We start from the raw sequence: 21,115 nt of genomic DNA, 5'->3' as shown, positions 1-21,115 counted from the left end.
ACCGATAACCAGTAAAGAAATCTAATTAGTAATCAAAAATCTCCCAAAAAACAAGAGTCCAGGGACAGATGGCTTTCCAGGGGAATTCTACCAAACATTTAAAGAAGAGTTAACACCTATTCTCTTGAAGCTGTTCCAAAAAAATAGAAATGGAAGGAAAACTTCCAAACCCTTTCTATGAAGCCAGCATTATCTTGACTCCAAAACCAGAGACCCCACTAAAAAGGAGAACTACAGACCAATTTCCCTGATGAACACAGATGCAAAAATCCTCAACAAGACACTAGTCAACCAGATTCAACAATACCTTAAAAGAATTATTAGCCATGACCAAGTGGGATTTATACCTGGGATGCAGGGCTGGTTCAATACCCGCAAAACAACCAACGTGATACATCACATCAATAAAATAAAGGACAAGAACCACATGATCCTCTCAAGAGATGAAGAGAAAGCATTTCACAAAATACAGCATCCTTTCTTGATAAAAACCCTCAAGAAAATGGGGATAGAAGGATCAAACCTCAAATCATAAAAGCCATATACAAAAGACCCACCGCGAATATCACCCTCAATGGGGAAAAACTGAAAGCTTTCCCCCTAAGGTCAGGAACATGGCAGGGATGTCCACTCTCACCACTGTCATTCAACACAGCATTGAAAGTCCTAGCCTTAGCCATCAGACAATACAAAGAAATAAAAGGCATCCAAATCAGCAAGGAGAAAATTAAACTTTCCCTCTTTGCAGACGACATGATGCTCTATATGGAAAACCCAAAGATTTCACAAAAAAACTGCTAGAACTGATCCATGAATTCAGCAAAGTCACAGGATATAAAATCAATGCACAGGGGCACCTGGGTGGCTCAGTCGGTTGAGAGTCCGACTTCGGCTCAGGTCATGATCTCGTGGTTCGTGAGTTCAAGCCCCGCGTCAGTCTCTGTGCTGGCAACTCAGAGCCTGGAGTGTGCTTCGGATTCTGTGTCCCCCTCTCTCTCCGCCCACCCCTACTTGTGCTCTCTCTCTCTTTCAAAAATGAATAAACATAAAAAGAAATTTTTTACATCAACGCACAGAAATCAGCTGCATTTCTATACACCAATAATGAGGCAGCAGAAAGAAATCAAGGAATGGATCCCATTTACAACTGCACCAAAACCCATAAAATACCTAAGAATAAACCTAACCAAAGAAGTGAAAAATCTATACACTGAAAACTACAAAAAGCTTATGAAATAAACTGAAGACGACACACAAAAAGGTGGAAAAATATTCCATGCTCATAGATTGGAAAAAACAATATTGTTAAAATGTCAATAACACCCAAAGCAATCTATGTATTCAATGCAATTCCTACCAAAATAACACCAGCATTCTTCACAGAGCTAGAGCAAACAATCCTAAAATTTGTATGGAACCAGACAAGACCCCAAACAGCCAAAGCAATCCTGAAAAAGAAAACCAAAGCTGGAGGCATCACAATTTTGGACTTCAAACTATACTACAAAGCTGTAATCATCAAGACAGTATGGTACTGGCACAAAAACAGACACACAGATCAATGGAACGGAATACAGAACCCACAAATGGACCCACAAACATATAGCCAACTAATCTTTGACAAAGCAGGAAAAGAATATCCGATAGAAAAAAGACCATCTCTTCAGCAAATGGTGTTGGGAAAACTGGACAGCAACATGCAGAAAAATGAACCTGGACCACTTTCTAACACCATACACAAAAATAAACTCAAAAGGAATGAAAGACTAAACCTAAGATAGGAAGCCATTAAAGTCCTTGAGGAGAAAGCAGGCAAAAACCTCTTTGACCGAGGCTGCAGCAACTTCTTACTCAACACGTCTCTGGAGGCAAGGGAAACAAAAGCAAAAATGAACTACTGGGACCTCACCAAGATAAAAAGCTTTTGCATGGCAAAGGAAACAATCAGCAAAATTAAAACGCAACCAACAGAATGGGAGAAGATATCTGCAAGTGACATATCAGATAAAGGGTTAGTATCCAAAATCTATAAAGAACTTATCAAACTCAACACCCAAAAAACGAATAATCCAGGGAAGAAATAGGCAAAAGACATGAATAGGCACTTTTCAAAAGAAGACATCCAGAAGGCTAACAGACACATGAAAACATGCTTGGAGCACCTGGGTGGCTCAGTTGGTTAAAGTTCTGGACTTCAGCTCAGGTCATGATATCGTGGTTCATGAGTTCGAGCCACACACTGGGCTCTGTGCTGACAGCTCAGAGCCTGGAGCCTGCTTCAATTCTGTGTCTCCCTCTCTCTGCACCGCCCCCCCCCCCCACTTATCCCTCCCTCCCCCCCCCTCTCAAAAATAAACATTAAAAAAAAATGCTCAGTATCACTCATCAACACGGAAATACAAATCAAAACCACAATGAGAGGGGCACTTGGGTGGCTCGGTCGGTTAAGCATCTGACTTCAGCTCAGGTCATGATCTTACGGTTTGTGAGTTTGAGCCCCGCATCGGGCTCTGTGCTGACAGCTCAGAGCCACGAGACTGCTTCGGATTCTGTGTCTCCTTCTCTCTCTGCCCCTTCCCCTGCTTGCACTCCATCTCTATCTTTCAAAAATAAATAAACATTAAAAAATAATAATAAAAATCAAAACCACAATGAGATACCACCTCACACCAATCAGAATGGCTAACGCTAACAACTCAGACAACAGATGTTGGTGAGGATGCAGAGAAAGAGGATCTCTTCTGCATTGTTGGTAGGAACGCAAACTGGTGCAGCCACTCTGGAAAACAGTATGGAGGTTCCTCAAAAAATTAAAAATAGAACTACCCTACGACCCAGCAACTGCACTACTAGGTATTTACCCAAGCTCTACAGAAATACAGATTTGAAGGAGCACATGCACCCCAATGTTTATAGCAGCCCTGTCAACAATAGCCAAAGTATGGAGAGAGTCCAAATGTCCATCAGCGGATGAATGGATAAAGAAGTGGCAAATATACACTATGGAGCATTACTTGGCAATCAAAAAGAATGAAATCTTGCCATTTGCAACTACGTGGATGGAACTGGAGGGTATGATGCTAAGCAAAATTAGAGAAAGACAAATATCATAGGACTTCACTCTTGTGTGGAATTTAAGATACAAAACAGATGAACATAAGGGAAGGGAAGTAAAAATAGTATAAAATCAGGGAGAGGGACAAGACATAATAGACTTAAATACAGAGAACATCCAGAGGGTTGCTGAAGGGGTCATGGGTGGGGGGGATGGGCTAAATGGGCAAGGGGAATTAAGGAGGACACTTGTTGGGATGAGCACTGCGTGTTATACATAGGGGATGAATCAACGGAATCTACTCCTGAAAACATTATTGCACTATAAGCTAATTTAGATAGATAATCAGTTTAAAAGTATACAAGTCACTTTCTCTGACCACAATGCAATAAAATCTGAAATGAACAAAACAAGGGATCTAAAAATATCTCTATCAGGAAATTCAAATATTCTTCTTAAAAACACTTGCATCAAGGAGAAAACTGACACTAAAAGAGGTTACAGGAAGGAATAACAACAATCCCTCCTTATCATAAATCAACGGAATGTGGCCCAAGCTGTGTACACAAGAAAATACACAGCTTTAAAGGCTTTTAATTAGAAAAACTTGGAAATGTTAATGGATTAAATACCCATCTCAGAAAGATTAAAATAGTAAACCAAGAGACAAAGAACTCAATTAATAGAAACAAGCAGGGCACCTGGACGGCTCAGTTGGTTGAGCATCCAGCTCTTGATTTCAGTTCAGGTCACGATCTCACGGTTTGTGGGATCGAGCCCTGCGTCCGGCTCTGTGCCGACAGTGCAGGGCCTGCTTGGGATTCTCTCTCCCCTCAATCTCTGCCCCTCCCCTGCTTGCACTCTCTCTCTCAAAATAAATAAACATTAAAAAGAAAAAAAAAAAAACAGAAAAAAAGCAAACATCAATCCATTAAACTCCTCTACCTCTCCTTCCCCAAAAATGCCTAACGCAGTAAAACTGACAAACCAAACCAAGAGTTAAGTTCCTTGAAAATAAAACAGGTTAAGCATGGTTGCAAAGTGCAGTGAAGAGTGAACACAGCAGGCCTGGGTTGCCCACACCTTGCACATTCCAAAGACAGGCTAGGTTCCTGGGACACAGGAAGCCCTTGGAACTTTAAAGCCCTTGGAACTTCCTGCCTCACAGGAGTGTCTTGTCCGCCTGAGGCCCTGGGCCTGACAAATCGTTTGTGGTAGCAACAGGATTTATGGCGGAACGCCTGCCACGCAGTACCAGCGGGACCTCTGCGGGGCTGACCGCTAAGTAACCAGGGCCAGCTATGCGGGCGCCCCGGGCCTACAGACCTCCCTCAGGTAAAACCCTGGACACCAAGGCCCAAGTGAGCCTCTCCGGTTGGCAGCGCTTCCCGCCTGCCGTCACACACAACTGCCAGGAGAGCTGCCCTGCCCGCCCCCCCCACCAAGCCCACGCGGAGGAAACAGCTGAAGCCCTGTGCCTGCCATCTCTGGGCTTCTCCCCCTGTGCCTGTTACCTTTGCTCGTTTTAATGTGTGTCCTTTAGCTATAAGAAACCAGAACCATGAGTGTCACGGCTTTTCTGAGATCTGTGTCTTTTTGGTGAATCGCTTAGCTCGAGTGTGGTCTTGGGGACCCCCCTGAACACACAAATCTAATCAAGAATCAGAGAGGGCACAAGTACACGATATTCAGAATGAGAAAATGAGGCTGTTATTTTAGAAATTATAAGAATACTATATTGAATATATGTAATTAAATACACATAACATACACCATACATACAAATTATGTAGGTGTTACAGTTATACACAGACATAAATATTTATGAGTTATGTAAAAATCGTATCATAAATAAATAGCACGTATACAAATTCCGCTAAAGCTGGAGCTCTCGCTTACCACCCTGTGTACTGTGGGTATTTAATACACATGTGATAAATCTTTACACTCAAAGAATTTACAACTTACCTCTCTAATTCTCTTGATTTGAATGTAATTTAACCGTCCCCAGTCAAGTTCATCCTTTAAATAAAGGCATAACACTCAATATCAATTGACAAATTAGAGTTCATTTGGCTACCGTAACACATAGATCTCATACAAATCAAAAAGAATACGTACACCAACAAGACAAATAGCATAGCTGACTCTTTAAAAGGCAGCTTTAACGGGTAACTTGTGCAGCTGTTGTAGGGACACCTGTAGGCAAGGCAAATTTAAACACACAAATCTATCCAGTCTTTTTAACCTAATCAGTTTAGAAGGAGAGCAAAACCTGACCAAAAAAAAAAAAAAAAAAGAACTGAGTTCTTTAAAGCCTATTATCTAAACTAAAACTCAGGAAACAACAGCAAAAGGAAGGTTTCGGGGTTCTTAGTTGTGTTTTTGCTTTGTTTTGTTTTTACATATCATTTATTGTCAAGTTGGCTAACATACAGTGTATACAGTGTGCTCCCGGCTTAGGGAGTCGATTCCCGTGGTTCATCGCTCACATAGAACACCCAGTGCTCATGCCAACAAGTGCCCTCCTCGATGCCCATCTCCCATTTTCCCCACCATCCCACCCCCCCCATCAACCCTCGGTGTGTTTTCTGTATTTAAGAGTCTCTTTATGGTTTGTCTCCCTGTTTTCAAACTATTTTTTCCCTTCCCTTCCCCATGGTCTTCTGTTAAGTTTCTCAAGTTCCACATATGAGTGAAGTCATCTGGTACGCTTTGCTCTGACTTACATCACTTAGCATAATACCCTCTAGCTCCATCCATTTGTTGCAAGCGGCAGGATTCGTAGGGGCACACGCACCCCCATGTTTACAGCAGCCCTAGCAACAACAGCCAAAGTATGGAAAGGGCCCAAATGTCCATCCACTGATGAACGGACAGAGATGTGGTTTATATATACAATGGAACACTACTCGGCAACGAGGAAGAATGAAATCTTGCCATCTGCACGGTTCTTCGCTGGGAACGGCGCCTCCAGGCACATCCCTGTGGGCACGAAGCACTCGAAGCTGACGCGGCTCCAGACCCAACAGAAGGAGCCCCAGGACTCGGGAAGTGGAAGGCCAGCTCCGCCGTGGGCCCCGGGAGCCACCTCCACAAGCGACCACTACCCCGAAGACGGGCTCCGAAGCCCTTCACCAAAGGACCGCCTACTCCCTGTTCCAGCCGGCCGCCCCCTGAGGACAGGTCGCAGCGACCTCAGCTCAGGTCTGGTGCTCTCCTGTGTCACCTGCGGTGATCAGGCCAAGTGAGAGAAGCCCAGGGGAGTCTCCCTGGATCCTTACACCCAACTATGAACAGAAGAAACAGCTGACCAACCTTTGGGTGCCGAAGCTCTCCTCTCTGTCTGCAAGCCTGCCAAGTCTAAAAACAAATGACCCAGTTTCAAAACACCTTATTAGCTAATTAAAAATTTTTAGAGTCTAATTCCAACACATTTTAACCAGAGAAAACTTACAAATTTTTTCCCAACAACTTCATAACACGTGCCCCAGCCCCCCCCCCCCCCCCCCCCCGCATCTACTTCTTCCAACACGGTTTGTTCAACGTTGGATGCCAACAAGCCTCACAGTGCTTCAGGCAGAGAAAGGGCTGTGGTCCGAACGCACACTAAGGCCCTGCGGCGGCAGCCCCCCTCACCCGATCGGAGAACACTTACTCTAAATGCCTCAACCAGTGCAATGCAGTCGCTCTTGCTGTTGCCGGAGAAATTCACTTTGTTCCTACAGAGAACAAACGGTGTCATCCGATGCCCTTAAAAAGTGGCTTTTAAAAATAGGAAGGCCGGGGCGCCTGGGTGGCTCAGTCGGTTAAGCGGCCGACTTCGGCTCAGGTCATGATCTCGCGGTCCATGAGTTCGAGCCCCGCGTCGGGCTCTGTGCTGACAGCTCAGAGCCTGGAGCCTGTTTCAGATTCTGTGCCTCCCTCTCTCTGACCCTCCCCCGTTCATGCTTTGTCTCTCTCTGTCTCAAAAATAAACGTTAAAATAAATAAATAAATAAATAAATAAATAAATAAATAAATAAATAAATAAAATAAAATAAAATAAAATAAAATAAAAATAGGAACGCCAGGGGCATCTGGGTGGATCAGTCTGCTAAGCATCCAACTCTTGACTTCAGCTCAGGTCATAATCTCACCGTATGTGGGATTGAGCCCGTCAGGCTCTACACGGACATTGCAGAGTCTGCTTGGGATTTTCTCTCTCCTCTCTCTCTCTCTCACTCTCTCTCTCTCTCTCTCTCAAAATAAATACTTAAAAAAACTACATATATATATATATATATATATATATATGCACACACATACACACAAACGCTAAATACCTGTATCCATCAAGATGCTGCCTAAAAGGCATTGCAAAAAAGTTCTTCAAGGAAAGCGCTGCGGCTAAAGAGGAAAACAAAGACGAGGTGAGGCTGGTAGAGCGGCAGTCCACGGCCCTCCCAAGACCTCCCTGCGCCCACACTTACCTATAATAAGACACTCATCGAGACATCCAAATACGTGTCCAAGGACTATGAGTTTACCGAGCTGCTGATTAACAGGAAGCTGGGCCAACACTCTTCCTAAGAAGGTCAGTTCACCATCGTGGGGGTTCTCATCCTCTCTCTGCCCACTCACTGCAAGTGCTCCAACCTTTACGAGATAAATTAGTGGTGTCAGCAAGCACAGACTTCTTCAGGTTCTTTTTTCCCAAGAGGCAGGCAGTTTAAACAGGAAATGAAGACCACATCTTGGTAAGACTCTGAAAGACATCTAAGTTGACTTATGAAAAACTGATGCTACCAAAAAAAAGTCTTTTTAATTTGCTTTCTGGAATTTAGAACACATTTTCTTATTTTTTAAAAAGAGCGGCGCTGGGACGTAATGCTCGAGATACTCCCGCCAAAGTCCACTTATGATTCAACAGGTACAGCGCGCACGACATTAAACCGCAGACCTGACTACCACGTCACACACGACAGGACGTATTCAACTGTCTGTGGGAGAAAACAAAGGTATCAAAGTGTTTCAAAGCAGAGGCGAAACACCAGAGCGCCCCCAACTTCAAGGGCCAGAAGACCATCCGCAGCCCCAAGAAGCGGCGCACAGGCCAAGGCCCGGGCCACGGGCAGCAAGAGCACGGCGGGTTGGGGGCCAGGAGCCCAAGAATCCAAGGGGGCAGAGCAGTTTCCGGCAAGGGAAGGAGCCGGCTAGAACTTCGTGCAGATAGGACTTCGTGCAGATTCGGCCACGGAGCTGGTGGACGCCAGCAGGCAGGCACGGTCAGGCGGAGCCGCCCCGAAACCCTGCGCGTCGGCCCACGACAGCGCCCTTTGGACGCTCGTCCCGCACAGCCTGTGAGGAAGAAATACTCACACCCCACTTGGCACTGGCTTTCATTACTTTCACGTCTGCAGAAACCCCTCAGCATCACCACACGCTGCGTCTCCTCCCCTCGTGGCAGCAAAGGCCGGCAGACGGCATGGGGGCTGCGAGGGGCCCGGGGAGGGGAACCCAGCAAAGGCAAGAGCCTCGGCGAGATCACCCACAAAACTGGGGCGAACAACAGGTATGGAGCCGGGTATCGACGACGAGGCATTACAGGTGCTTTTTAAAGCAAATGCTGATTGTTCATGACAATCAAAGTACTTTAAAGACATCCATGTCACAAAACTTCCAAAATTTACCCAACAAAATCTGAGCTTTCCCAGCACTGACGAACATCACGCAGGCCTACCTCCTTTAGCAGAAGGATGGTTCGTTCAATGTCACCCAGACCAGGTGGAGAAAGGGCCGTTGCCAGCAAAGCTCTCGGTTCACCCATATCCAGCAATTTCACTTTCAATATCGTGCTTCCTAACGGACAACGCTGAAAAGAGCAAAACATTTAGAAACAGAAGAATTAAATAAATTAACCTAACCTACCTACACATGACTAGTACTTCAGAGACAGATGCAGGAGAGAGGAGAAGAGACAAAGAAAGAAAAACAGAAGATGGAGAGAGACAAAGGGTGAGAGAGGAGAAAGAGAAGAGACAGAAAAAAAAGATGTGCAGGCAAGGGAGAGACACAGGGCAGGAGAGGAGGGGGGAGAGACAGATGGGAAAGGAGGGGGAAAGAAACAGATTGGTGAGGGGGAGGAGGGGGGAGGGGGGAGAAAGAAGGAAGAGAAAGAGAAAGACAAGGAAGAAGAGAAGAGAGGACAAAGAGGAAGCCGGCGCTGACCCCACGCTTAAGGGCCATAAAGGGGCTGGAGCCCGCAGGCACAAGGAGCCACTCCTCTCACTACAAATTTAACAAGCATGCGCAGTCCTGGCCGAGCGCGGGGCGCTCAATAAATGGCAAGCCAGCACTGTGATTAAAGACTAGTTTGGTCAGACAGTGATTTTCCTGGAATCAAAATTATAACACCTAACACTGTATTACCTAGACCATTCAATAAAACTCTATCTATAAAAAGCAAACTTTGGAAATGACCAAAGAGCATTACCAACATCTCGGGGACAACGTGGTCTGGGATGGAGCTGTCCCAGAAATCCCTGTGGATCAGTCTATAGCAGCGTCCTTTAGACACTCTTCCCGCACGGCCTGCGAAGGAGAAACATCCAAACACCGTTTGGCATTAATCACCTTCGCGTTAGCATAAGTACGTATGTAAGAATAACCATTAAATATTAAGAAAAGCCCTTGTTATTTTCTACCAGACCAGGTCGGTAAAGACTTCAGAATAAGCTGGTGTTCAAAGACCTCTCATGTAGGCAGATTAAGCACTGAAGTTTCCTCCGTGATCGACAGCATACAATGCGATGCGTTATTTCTAAAGAAAACCACGTTGGCCCCAATATGCAACGAAAATCAAAACATTTTAAATACAAGACATTTCCCGCAAACGCAAAGCTCACACTAATAAAAACACAAAAAGCATAGCTGGCAGGAGCCGGTGAGGCTCCCCCAGTGACGTGGCTGTGCAATGAGACATGTGTAGGCTGTCACTGTCGCCGTCTGCCTTGGGCTTCTCACCATGGCCATCAGTCCCGATGCCTCCGCAAAGGCTGCCGTCATGACAGCTGCTTCACGTGAAATGAGGGCTCAGAACCAGGCCTGGCCCTCACGGACCACCATACGAGGACTCTTCTCTCGTGACTGTATTGCTTGTGGAGGACAAACTCCTTTATCCCTAAACATAATAAAATCTCCCACGGAGAAAGAGGGGCGGGGAGGAGAAAGGGTGTCCTTAATAAATACCCAGCTTTAAAAAAATGCAGCAGCCCTGGGGCGCCTGGGTGGCTCAGTCAGTAAAGCGTCCAACTCTTGATTTCGGCTCAGGTCATGATCTCATGGTTTGTGAGATTGAGCCCCGCGTCAGGCTCTGCATTGACAGAGAGGAGCCTGCTGGGGATTCTGTCCCTCCCTGTCTCTCTGCCCCTCCCCTGCTCACGTGTGCATGCACACACGCTCTCGCTCTCTCTCTCTCAAAATCAATAAACAAACATTTTTAAAAACGGGGCAGCCCAGGGAGGTTGTCTCCTTCCCCACCGGTGGCGTCAGGAAAGACGGAGGGGCGGCTGGACTCCTGCCCCCCACCTCCACCTGTCTCCCCTGGGAGTTCCCTTCACCCGCGGGGAGTTGAGTGGAGAGTCCGGACTTCCAGCACTGCCATCATCACCCCCACCCTGCACCTTAACGTGCCAATGACAGGACTCTCTAAGTACAAAACTCCAAGGCAATGACAAAAGACAAAAGTGAAACCAACTCCGAGAACCAACTAGTGAACTCAGCAAAGCCACAGGGTACAAGATCAACACACAAAAGTCACTCACACATCTATACACACGGCAGCAATGAACACATAAAAACCGAAATGAAAAATGCAACGCCATTTCCAATCACCCCGAGTAAAATAAAATAGTTCGGATCTGCATGCTGAAAACAATCAAGCTGATTAAAGAAGTAAGTGGAGACACAAACCGTGTTCAGGGATTGAAGACCCAGCATAACAAAGACGTCGATTCTCCACAAACCGTCCTATGGGTTTAATGCAATTCCGATCAAAATCACAAATGAGTTTTCTGCAGACAGGGACAAGTTCATTCTAAACCCTGCCTCCCTGGGAGGGAGAAGCGTGACACTTCCGAAAGTAAAGAAGGCAGCGGGAGGGGCCCAGCAGGGTGCAGGGCAGGGAGAGGTGCACAGCGCCCGTGACACCACACAAAGGCGCAGAAGCCACTCCGCGGGAAATTCAACAGTGCTGGAATGGGACACGCACGGGCAAAGAGAGGGACCTCGCCCCTAACCTCACACCTCTCACAGAAGTTCATCCAAATGGGTCACAGCCATAAACGCAGAACACACATCTCCGAAACCGTGAGAAGAAAACACAGGAGAAACCCCCCCAGGGACGCAGGCAGAAGTGAAGCATTGACACGTGGCCCCCAACACCACCCAAAAGGAAGACCTCAGCCAAGTTAAAAGTTTTCTCTCCAAAAGACCCTCGGAAGAGGACGAAGAGACAACATACAGGACGGACTGGGGGAGGGTGTGCAAACCACACATCCAGCGTCTCCCAAAGGACTAGCATCGAGGTGGCAGGGAGAACTCGACTCACCAGTCACCACGCACACGGTCCAACTCTAAACCGGGCCCGAGACAAAAACGGACACCTCACTGCGGGCACGCAGATGGCAGAGAAGCACAGGAAGAGGCGCTCACCTCATCAGCCGTCGGGGACACGTACGTTAAAATCACAAGGAGAGATTATCACACGCCTTCAGAACGGCTACGACGAAAACAGCCGTTAACACCAAATGCTGGCACCGGTGGGGAGAAAAGGAACCATACACGCTGCTGGCAGGAGTGGAGCCACCACGCAGCCACCGTGGCTATCGACTGACACAGCTTCTTATAAAACTAACCATATGCTTGCCGTATCACCCAGTAATTGCACTCCTGGGCTCGTATCCCAGAGAAACGAAAACTCACATGCACACAAAACCCATACGTCAATATTCTTAGTGGCTTTATTGGTAACTGCCAGGAACCAGAGATGCTCAAACGTCCTTCAAGAGGTGAATGGTACGACGGAATCCAGCAGTAAGAACTACTGGGGTGCCTGGGCGGCTCAGTCGGGTGGCCAATTTGGTCCAATCTGGTTTTGGCTCCTGCCATGATCTCAGAGTTTGGGGGTCCGAGCCCCAAGTCAGGCTCTGGGCTGACAGTGAGGCGTCTGCTTGGGATTCTCTCTCCCTCTCTCTGCCCCTCCCCTGTACATGTGCGTGCACGTGCTCTCTCTCTCATCCTCTCAAAATAAATAAAGGCACCTGGGGGGCTTAGTTGCTTGAGCGACCAACTTTGGCTCTGGTCACCATCTAGCGGCTCTTGAGTTCGAGCCCTGGGCCAGGCTCCGTGCTGACAGCTCAGAGCCTAGAGCCTGCTTCATTCTTTGTCTCCCTCTCTCTGCCCCTCCCCTGCTCATGCTCTCAGTCTCTCAAAACCAAATAAGCATTTAATGAATAAATAAGAGCTGTGGATACACGCAGCAATTTGGGTAGATCTTAAGGATGCGGTGGTGAGTGAAACGAGCCCATCCCGAAAGTCCCCAGCTGCGCGCTTCCACCCGGATGACATCCTGGAAACGAAGGACAAAACGGGGAAGAACGGCGGCTGGCAGAGAGGCCAGTGCCAGGCAGCTCCTTCCGGGCAGCTGTCCTGTTCTGCGTTCTGATGGCGGTGCTTACACGGGTCTGCACGTGACGTCAGACGGCAGAGAGGACACGCACCGGGGCACGTGTAAAACTGAGCAGTGACGGTCCGTGGTCTACGTGTTGTACCGACACCGACCGCCTGATCCGGACCCTGCACTACGGTTCTGTGAGGTGTCGTTGCCAACAAGCTGGGAGATGCTGGCCTGTGTCTGAGAGACTCCAGGGACAATTTTCCTACTTCTCACAGAATGTTTATTACAGAAATCTTGAACATACAGAAAAACAAAGGCTAAGACTCCTATAATCTAAAGACCCAAAGGTTTTTGTGTGTTTATTTCTAGTCAATTTTTTTCTAAGCATGGGACTTGTTTGGGGGGGTAATTCTGGGTTGGGAGGCTAAGACACAGTAAGATGATTACAGTTTATTATCCTTTCTTTCGCTCAATTTTATAACACGTGACTCAACATACGGTTTTCCCAAAGCGATGAGAAGCTGGCTCCGGCCCTGAGTGACCTACCCACTCGCTCTCACGCCCTCTCTGGGCAGCCGTCTCGGGGGAGGCAGCAGAGCCCCAGGCTAAGGATGTGGACTGCAGCCGGAGCAGCGCCCCCACTGTCCAGGACAGCCTGAGGCCGTCACCCCTTCTCTGCCTCTCCGCTGCACCAGTAAAAAGTGAGGATGTCAACAGCGGACTAGGTCACGGGGTGGCAGGAGGATTAAATGAGTTCACGTTAAGTACTCAGAATCGTGCCCGGCACATAGTAAGCACTCAATAAATGTTGCCTCGACTCTATTTTTGATGGGGTAGCTTTACTGCCCAACAGGTATTTTTGGAATAGCCCTTCGCCCATCCTCCCTAAAAGTTCTCTAATAAAACATAAGTCACGCTCAGTCCATACCAAGAACTCTGTCCCCGGGGGCCAGTCCCCGCAGGTGACAGTAGCAACCTACCTCCGTGCATCACAACCACACCTCCACTGTGATCAAAGCCCTCCAGACCCTGACAAACGCCTCCACACCCTCAACTCCCCAGCAGTACATGTGCCACAGCAAATGCTGAATGAACCTTCTGTGGAACCTGCTTAGGAAAAGCAACCCTAGAAGGATCAGAACTTGGACAGAAGACAGAGGAAGAATTATCAAAAGTTAATTAAAAATTATCAAAACTTTGGGGGCACCTGAGTGGCTCAGTCGGTTGAGCATCTGACTTCAGCTCAGGTCATGATCTCGCAGTTCGTGAGCTCGAGCCCCGCATCAGGCTCTCTGCTGTCGGTGGGGAGCCCACTTCAGATCCTCTGTGCCCCTCTCTCTGCCCCTCCCCCATCTGTGCTCTCTCTCAAAAGTAAAGAAAATATTTTTTAAAAATTATCAAAAATGTATCTGGTTTCCATAACTATTCCCCAAACGCTTTCTAAAATTCACCGCAGGGGTGCCTGGGTGGCTCGGTTAAGCGTCTGACTCTTGGTTTTGGCTCACGTCACGATCTCATGGTTCATGGGTTAGAGCCCCGAGTCAGACTCTGTGCTGACAGCTCAGAGCCTGGAGCCTGCTTCGGATTCTGTGTCTCCTTCTCTCTCTGCCCCTCCCCTGCTCACACTCTCTCTGTCTCTCAAAAATAAATAAACATAAAAAAAAAAAAGATAAGTTAAAAAAAATAAAATCCACTGCAAAAGACTATAGTGTTGAAATAATCAGATGCCTGTCCGTTATATATAAAGACTGTCACCTAATTCTAGGATGAGAGGAGAATCACAAATTTAAATGCATAGTCTGACGATATGAGACATTGTTGCTTAAAACTTAAAACTGGTTTCAGTAAAGAAAGTATCTGCATAAGAGTAAAAAAACAAAAACCACAATGTTTTAAAACATCTGAATTTGCCACCAATTCATTATTGTGCTGGAACACAAGTGCCTTACCTTTTCTCTGATTACAACTGGTTTTAGAGGCCCAACTCAATCGCAGACTCTGGTAATTCGTATCTTCATCACAAACCAGAGTTCTAGTCAAACAAAAATCTATAACTGTCATTTAAAAAAAGGAATGTAAACACCATGCCAACAAGAAATAACTGTGTAATAATCACAATGCACAGGGATAAAACAGCAAGAAACATGCAGCCTTCAGATCAGTGCACATTACAGAAGACTCTGGAAGAGCACTGGCTACTCCTTACCACCCAGGACAGATAGAGGCTGTGGCCACATTCTTTCTTCTATGGACAAGAGCCTTTGGGCACAAAGAGCATAAGCCCTGTAGACCCGACAAGCCTCAAGAAAAGCCCATCTGGACTGCACGCAAAAGAGGGTCAGAGGGCACAACGTGGGCAGCACAGAAGCAGCCACGATGCCGGGCTGCGGGGACTCACATCCTGGGGGGGAGGAGGCACGCTGCCTAGTCTCTCCGTGCTGCAGTGTCCTCTCTGTGAAAGCTGGCTGCCGGAAGCCCCTCCAGCTCTCCTCTGGACCGATCGTCCCTGTCCTGACTGTGGTAAGCGGGCACGCTGGCCGGCAGGGTGCCGTCTTCTCTTTGCCCCTCCCCAGCCCTCCCACACCCTCACTGCCACTGCCCTCCTGGAAAACCTCTGCCTCGTTCAGTTCACCACCACCGCCCCTCCGTTATGGCTCCCCGGTCCTCACACCCTCCTCTACTTCTCCCACCCGAATTCTGGTGACTTCCAGGCCCAGGAAACCATGTGGGTGGCATTCCGGCTCCTGGTTCCATGAACCCTCTCCTCCGATCATCCTGTCCCCCACCTTCTAGCAGCCCCACCTGACACAGTGACAGCAAGTGCCTCTCTCCAAACCTGCCTCCAGGCCTACCCAGCAATCCTTAATCCCTGCCGACGGCACCACAAACTGTCCATCTTGTGACCTGTTAGCTATCCCTCCACCCACCTCCTCACCTCCCTCTGTGCCCTCCCATTCTGATCTGCTGGGGTCCCCTCCCCCATAGCCCTGGGAAACGTACTTCCCACCTCCACTGTGCGGCCCCTGGGACCAGGGAAGGACAGACCCATCGGGCCAGCAGGTTGACTGCCCCCCTTCCATCGCTGTCCACTAGGCTCGAGTGGCCCTTGGGGCACCTGGCCCGTCAACCCCCCACCTTTAGGGTCTTCTCCTCGACGCTCTACGGCCCCCCATTCTCAGTCCGCGCTGGCATCGTGCCTCTAGTTCACCAGGGGAAGCAGGGGTGGCAGAGGGCCCCATGAGCTCCCTCTGCCACCCGTCCTCACACTTGGCCCTTCCCCGGGCACAAGGGTAAGGCGCCCACGCGTACAAGGAGGCCCGGCGCCCACGTGGTACCCCATCGTATCCCTGCACAGGGACGAGGCCGCAGCCAGCAGGCCCCTCTCTCCCACAGCACCCCTGCACCGTTCCTGTCACCCAGACGCTGGGTCTCCCGTCCATCCGGGAAAGGTGTGCTCTTGGGCCCGGCCACTCTTCGGCAACCTCCCCGTTTCTCTGCTCCCCTTGACAGCAGCGTGTGCTAACTGCACGGTCCCCGATGCCCCTCTCCTCTCCTCCCTCCCTAACCTCCAGCAAAACTGCTCTGGTCAAGGTCACCTATGATATCCACGTTGCTGACCCGATGGCCAAATTTCCAGTCTTCTCCAAACTTGACCAATCATCCGCATGACATGTTATCCACCCCGTCTTCCTCAAAGCCCTGACTCGGTTTCTAGGCCTCTGCTGGCTGTGCCTCTGCAATTCATCACTGCCCCCCTTCCAACACCAGAAACGCCTTCCCCACGTGCCACCACCGCCCGCCGGTCTCCGGGCCTGCACAGCCAAGTGTCCATGGACGGGCAGCAGGTGCCTCACCGTGCCGCTCCGGCTGCCACAGTCCCACACCAGATCCCCTGGCACACCTACCAGATAGGGCCCTGCGGCCACCATCCCCCTGTAACCCGCCGCCGATTCTTGCCCGCACTAGTCACCCCCTCCTTCCTCACTCAGCCCGCCAAGCCCCCTGCCTCACTGCGGTCTGTCCCTGAATGAGCCTCCAGACGATGTCGTCCCTGCTCTCCAAATCCTGTCTTGCCGGCAAAACCCTAAGCCTTCACACGCCCCGGAAGGCTCTGCGTGACCTGGTACCCCGTTACCTCCTCGACCTCGCCCTCCAACCACGTCCTCCCCGCTCACCTGAGCCAGCTCCCGGCCTCCCCGTTTCCTGCACTCGCTCCGCGGACTCTGACCCTCAGCCCCTCCTACGCTCTTCCCCACGCGCCCACCCCGCCCCGGCCGTTCTGCCAACAGCGTCCGCTGTCCTTCCCACGACTCCCTCCTCCACGTCCGCCTCCTGCACGCCCGTCCCTTCACCTGCCACGAGCTCCGGTCTTATTCATCGCCTACCACCCACCCCTGAAGGTGTCCTGAGAACGCGGACTTTCTCCTGGTGACCATCTCCCCAGCACCCAACGGTCCCCGGCGTGGAGACCAGACACTGCCACGTTCCGTGTGTGCGTGCGTATCTGTCCAGCCGCGCCGTCCCTGCCGCTCCTCAACCCTGAACCACCTGCTCCCACAGCTCACTCCTCACTCAGCTCAGGTCCTGTCCAGATACTGCGTCCTCGGCCAGGCGTGCCCTCGTCACCCTGAAAGCTCATCTTCCCAAGGACCGTAGCCCTCTGATGTGCTCCCCTACAGGGAGCGCTCCGCTCCACCTGAAATGACACGTGTCTCTGCCTGCCGTCTGCCTGTCTCTGCCGGCAGAATGCAATCGCCCCGAGACAGGCCTTCTGCCCATTCGCCACCGCGCTCCCGGCACCCAGAGCAGTGCCTGGCACACGGGGAGCTTCAAACTACGAATTAACGAATTTAGAAAATCCGAGAACAAAGCAATCAAGGACATGCACGCAGAACGCTAAGTCAGGAAGGGCTCCCTGCCGAGCCGACACAGCGTCCCGCTACGCTTCCCCGTTTCCCCGACGCTCCTGCCTCACCCCCCTCCAGCCACAGAACACCACCTGGGGCAGCCCCAGGCCCCACTGTCCACCAAGGCCCGCGAAGCGCCCCCGGGAGGGGAGGAACTGGTGAACTACGAGTGCAGAGAAGCTGTACGAACCTGCTTTTCTAAATTCTCTCTTGCAACAGCCAAGAGTTGGGGAAGAGGAGGAAGAGCAACCCCTCAAGGGGCAAGCGGGCCTCTAAGTACCGTGCTTTATGTCGGGGAGAAAACAGAGAAGCATCTTACCGTACTTGACGTCTGGAACTGTGATGGAGCTTTCTGCAATGTTGGTGGACAGAATAATCTATCGAACATAAAAAAAAAAAAAAAAAAGCATCTGACGTTCCTGCTATATACTGGAAACGCTGGGCAAAATTAAAAAAGAAAAAAAAACTCAAGCTCAAAAATTATTTAAAAGATTGTTAACGTAGACAATGGACTCAAAATTTTAAATTAACAGTTTTCCTATTTTCTATAAAACACAACTGATCAAGGGTCTGGGAGGAGGCTGGGGGGATCAACGTGGGGACAGGGGGGCCTCAGCAGCCAAACCTGTATACCTCGAGGCTCTGCCCCACACCGGGGTGGGGCCCTGAGCCACCTCCTTACCTCCCTGTCCTCAGAGATGCCACGCAGACAAGAATAATGATGCCCACCCACAGGCTCGCCGTGAAGATCACAGGAGTTAACAGATGTAAAGTGCTTCCAACCGCTCCTGGCGCAAAGCACAGGTTCAATCACCAGTACCTACGGACCCGCAGTGCCTAAGTCACAGCGCCCAGGCACTGGACACGTGCTCTGCGCCAGGCACTGTGACACGACCGTAACTCAAGTCCAGATGTACATGGCTATAATTCACCTCCCTAACAGCTCTATGTTCCAAGAGAAGTTCAGTCTCACAAAAGCCGTTTGCTAAGACACACTACAGGTGACAGGGACCCAGGCCATCTATCTGTTCAGGTCCACATGCATGACCTTAACTGCTACCACTCTTCCTGGCATAATCACTGGATGCCCACAAAGCCCGGCAACACGGCAGGTGCTTAAAAGCAACAGGCAAGAAGCCAGACAAAGACAGCCGTCCCAGACCTCGGACACAGTGCTTCCGGGGTCCTGGGATTAGCACGGGGCAAAAGGCACGACCAAGCTAACACCCAAAGGAAGGGCTGAGCCTGCACCGTGCAGGGGCCGGCCACCCCTGGAGGTTCCACACATTTGCCAGGAAGCGAGGGGGCTGGGTTGTGCGTCTGAGGTTCCGGACCACCGTCAGCAGCTCTGCAAGGGTTGTGCTAAGACGCTGCCACGGCTCACGCACAACCTGAGGTTAAAGCCGTCCCCCTTCACCGGGACCAAGAATGCGGGTTCCACCCAAGGCCGCGGGGCAGTGCTGCAGACACCGCAACCGTCCCACAGTCTGAGAAACGCCAAGAGGTGAGAAGCATCAGAATCCACCAGCAACAACACCCTGAAGCGGAGGAGGTAAAGAATACCAGCGACCGACCGACAAAACGAAAGATGAGAAAGAAGCGACACACGCGGCTCCTCGGGCAAGTACGCGTCCGGGTGAGTCACCGCCAGCTGCGGCGCGCGTCAGGCCAGCTAGCGGAGGTGTCCGCGCTCCGCGACGGCCCAGTCTCGGCAGAAAACGTGCCTGAAGTGCTTGCAAGTCCCCTCCCGGTTTCCTACCTTTCTGTACCCAGGAACTGGACTTAGAAACACGTTATTCTGTTCTTCTAAAGTCACACTTGAATGGAGTGGATAAACCTGTAACCTAGGGAACAGATTAACGAAATATCATGTCCATAAAGAACAGAAGTGAGGACACACAAAAGCGAGCAACTGTTCACTGAGCTGATGGGACTCCTTTAGGGCAGAAACAATAACGGAACAGTAAAGACAGAGCCACATCATTTGAAACATACCTTTTGTGAACCATGTTTGTGAGAAGTTCATGCATGTAGTTTATTTCACCCAGACCTGGAGACGAAAAACAGTGGAGAGAGGAAAAAAGATGTATTTGCTGCTTAAAAAACAACCTTTAAATGAGATGACGTCCTTTTCAAAAAAAGGCCCTACCAATTCATTTTGACTTTGTTATCCTGTTTGCCCAATTACATCTCAATTACAAATAAAAATACAATGACACTGACCACCGATAACTCAAAAATTAGAAAAAAAAACATTCTTCTGGTGTTTCCCTTCCCACAACAGTGACCGCCCGCAAGTGTGGCCATCCGAATAATTACATTTCTTTTTTATTTCCCACTGATTTTTCCAAACTTTCTATGGTCAACAGGTAACATTTTACAACCAAAAAATAGTACTCAAAAAGTCCTGGTCACACAGATAGGCTAAATTTTTTTCATTAAGTTTAAAAAATGTCTATGGATACATCAAACTTTCATGTGCTCTTGTCCCAACCTGAACTATCAACCCTGTAATGTGCTGAACTGTGTCCTCCGAAGAGGTGCTAAGTCCTAACTGCAGTACCTGAGAACATGGTCCTGTCTGCAAACAGCATTACTGCGGACGTAACGAGCTAAGGTGAGGTCAGACTGGAGTGGACGGGACCTTACTCCAATAGGGCCGGTGTCCCCATAAGACGAAGGGAGAGGGACACACAGAGAGAGCACCACGTTGACAAGGGAGGCAGAGATAGGAAGGACGCAGCCACAAGCCAAGGAACGCCAAGAATGGATGGCCGGTAGCTGCTGGAAGCCAGCAGAGGCAAGGGAGGGTTCTACCGGGAGCCCCAGAGGGAGCAAGGCCCTGCTGACACCTTGATTTCGAACTCCGGGCCTCCAGAGCAGTGAGAGAATAAATTCCCATTGTTTTGAGCCTTACACTTCGTAGCATTGTTACAGCAGTCCTAGAGAACGAATACAGAACGGCTCCCAAAAGATCAATTCACGAAATAAACATCTATCCAACTGCGTTCACATAAACACGTAACAGAAACAAGACAAAGTAAACTGTAAAATACCATTCATAAATATTTGCCGCAGACAATGTTTAACAGTTAGAAGGCATTTATCTCCTTTTTAGGTATTCCTGAGCTAGTACACCGTGGCTCTGCTTTGGCCCTACTTCTCCTTCATACGCTACCACACGCACAGCAGTCTTTGATAAATGTTTATTGGGGTAACTGCAACCCCACCCCACTGTCAGCGATGGTTGTTTCCCGGGTACAAAATTAATCCATAGCAACATAAGCAAAACATAACTGAAGCTGCAAACTCAAATGGTGCATCCCAAAATTAAGTAAAGCTACTTTGATTCAGGGTTTTTGTTCTCCAAAACTACTAGTACAAAGACTCATGTGCTATCATTACCTTTTAACAACCAAAAATACGTGAATTATCGTCATACTGTGTCACCAAACTATACCACTGTATTTAAAAAATCAAAAACATCATTTTGAA

General features: G+C 49.2%; 1 protein-coding gene across 5 annotated transcripts in view; it reads right to left on the bottom strand.

The window, feature by feature from the left end:
- The window catches only part of TDRD9 (tudor domain containing 9), a 110,994-nt gene that overhangs the window by 42,619 nt on the left and 47,260 nt on the right, over positions 1-21,115 (bottom strand). For 3 of the 5 annotated variants that reach the window (XM_078447794.2, XM_078447791.2, XM_078447793.2), the window contains 11 exons: positions 19,616-19,670; positions 19,380-19,464; positions 17,940-17,997; positions 14,663-14,767; positions 9,531-9,628; positions 8,778-8,909; positions 7,528-7,693; positions 7,381-7,444; positions 6,714-6,777; positions 6,374-6,418; positions 5,024-5,077 (listed from right to left, as the gene is read on the bottom strand). In XM_078447794.2, the coding sequence (XP_078303920.1) occupies positions 5,024-5,077; positions 6,374-6,418; positions 6,714-6,777; positions 7,381-7,444; positions 7,528-7,693; positions 8,778-8,909; positions 9,531-9,628; positions 14,663-14,767; positions 17,940-17,997; positions 19,380-19,464; positions 19,616-19,670 (926 nt within the window). The remainder of the gene's footprint in view (positions 1-5,023; positions 5,078-6,373; positions 6,419-6,713; positions 6,778-7,380; positions 7,445-7,527; positions 7,694-8,777; positions 8,910-9,530; positions 9,629-14,662; positions 14,768-17,939; positions 17,998-19,379; positions 19,465-19,615; positions 19,671-21,115) is intronic. The other 2 variants (XM_078447792.2, XM_081796003.1) reach the window with 2 other exon arrangements.

This window comes from Panthera onca, chromosome B3, assembly GCF_046562875.1.
Source record: "Panthera onca isolate mPanOnc1 chromosome B3, mPanOnc1 haplotype 2, whole genome shotgun sequence".
Classification (NCBI taxonomy): Eukaryota; Metazoa; Chordata; class Mammalia; order Carnivora; family Felidae; genus Panthera; species Panthera onca.
The sequence above is the reverse complement of the archived record's forward strand: the minus strand, read 5'-3'. Positions and strand labels throughout refer to the sequence as shown.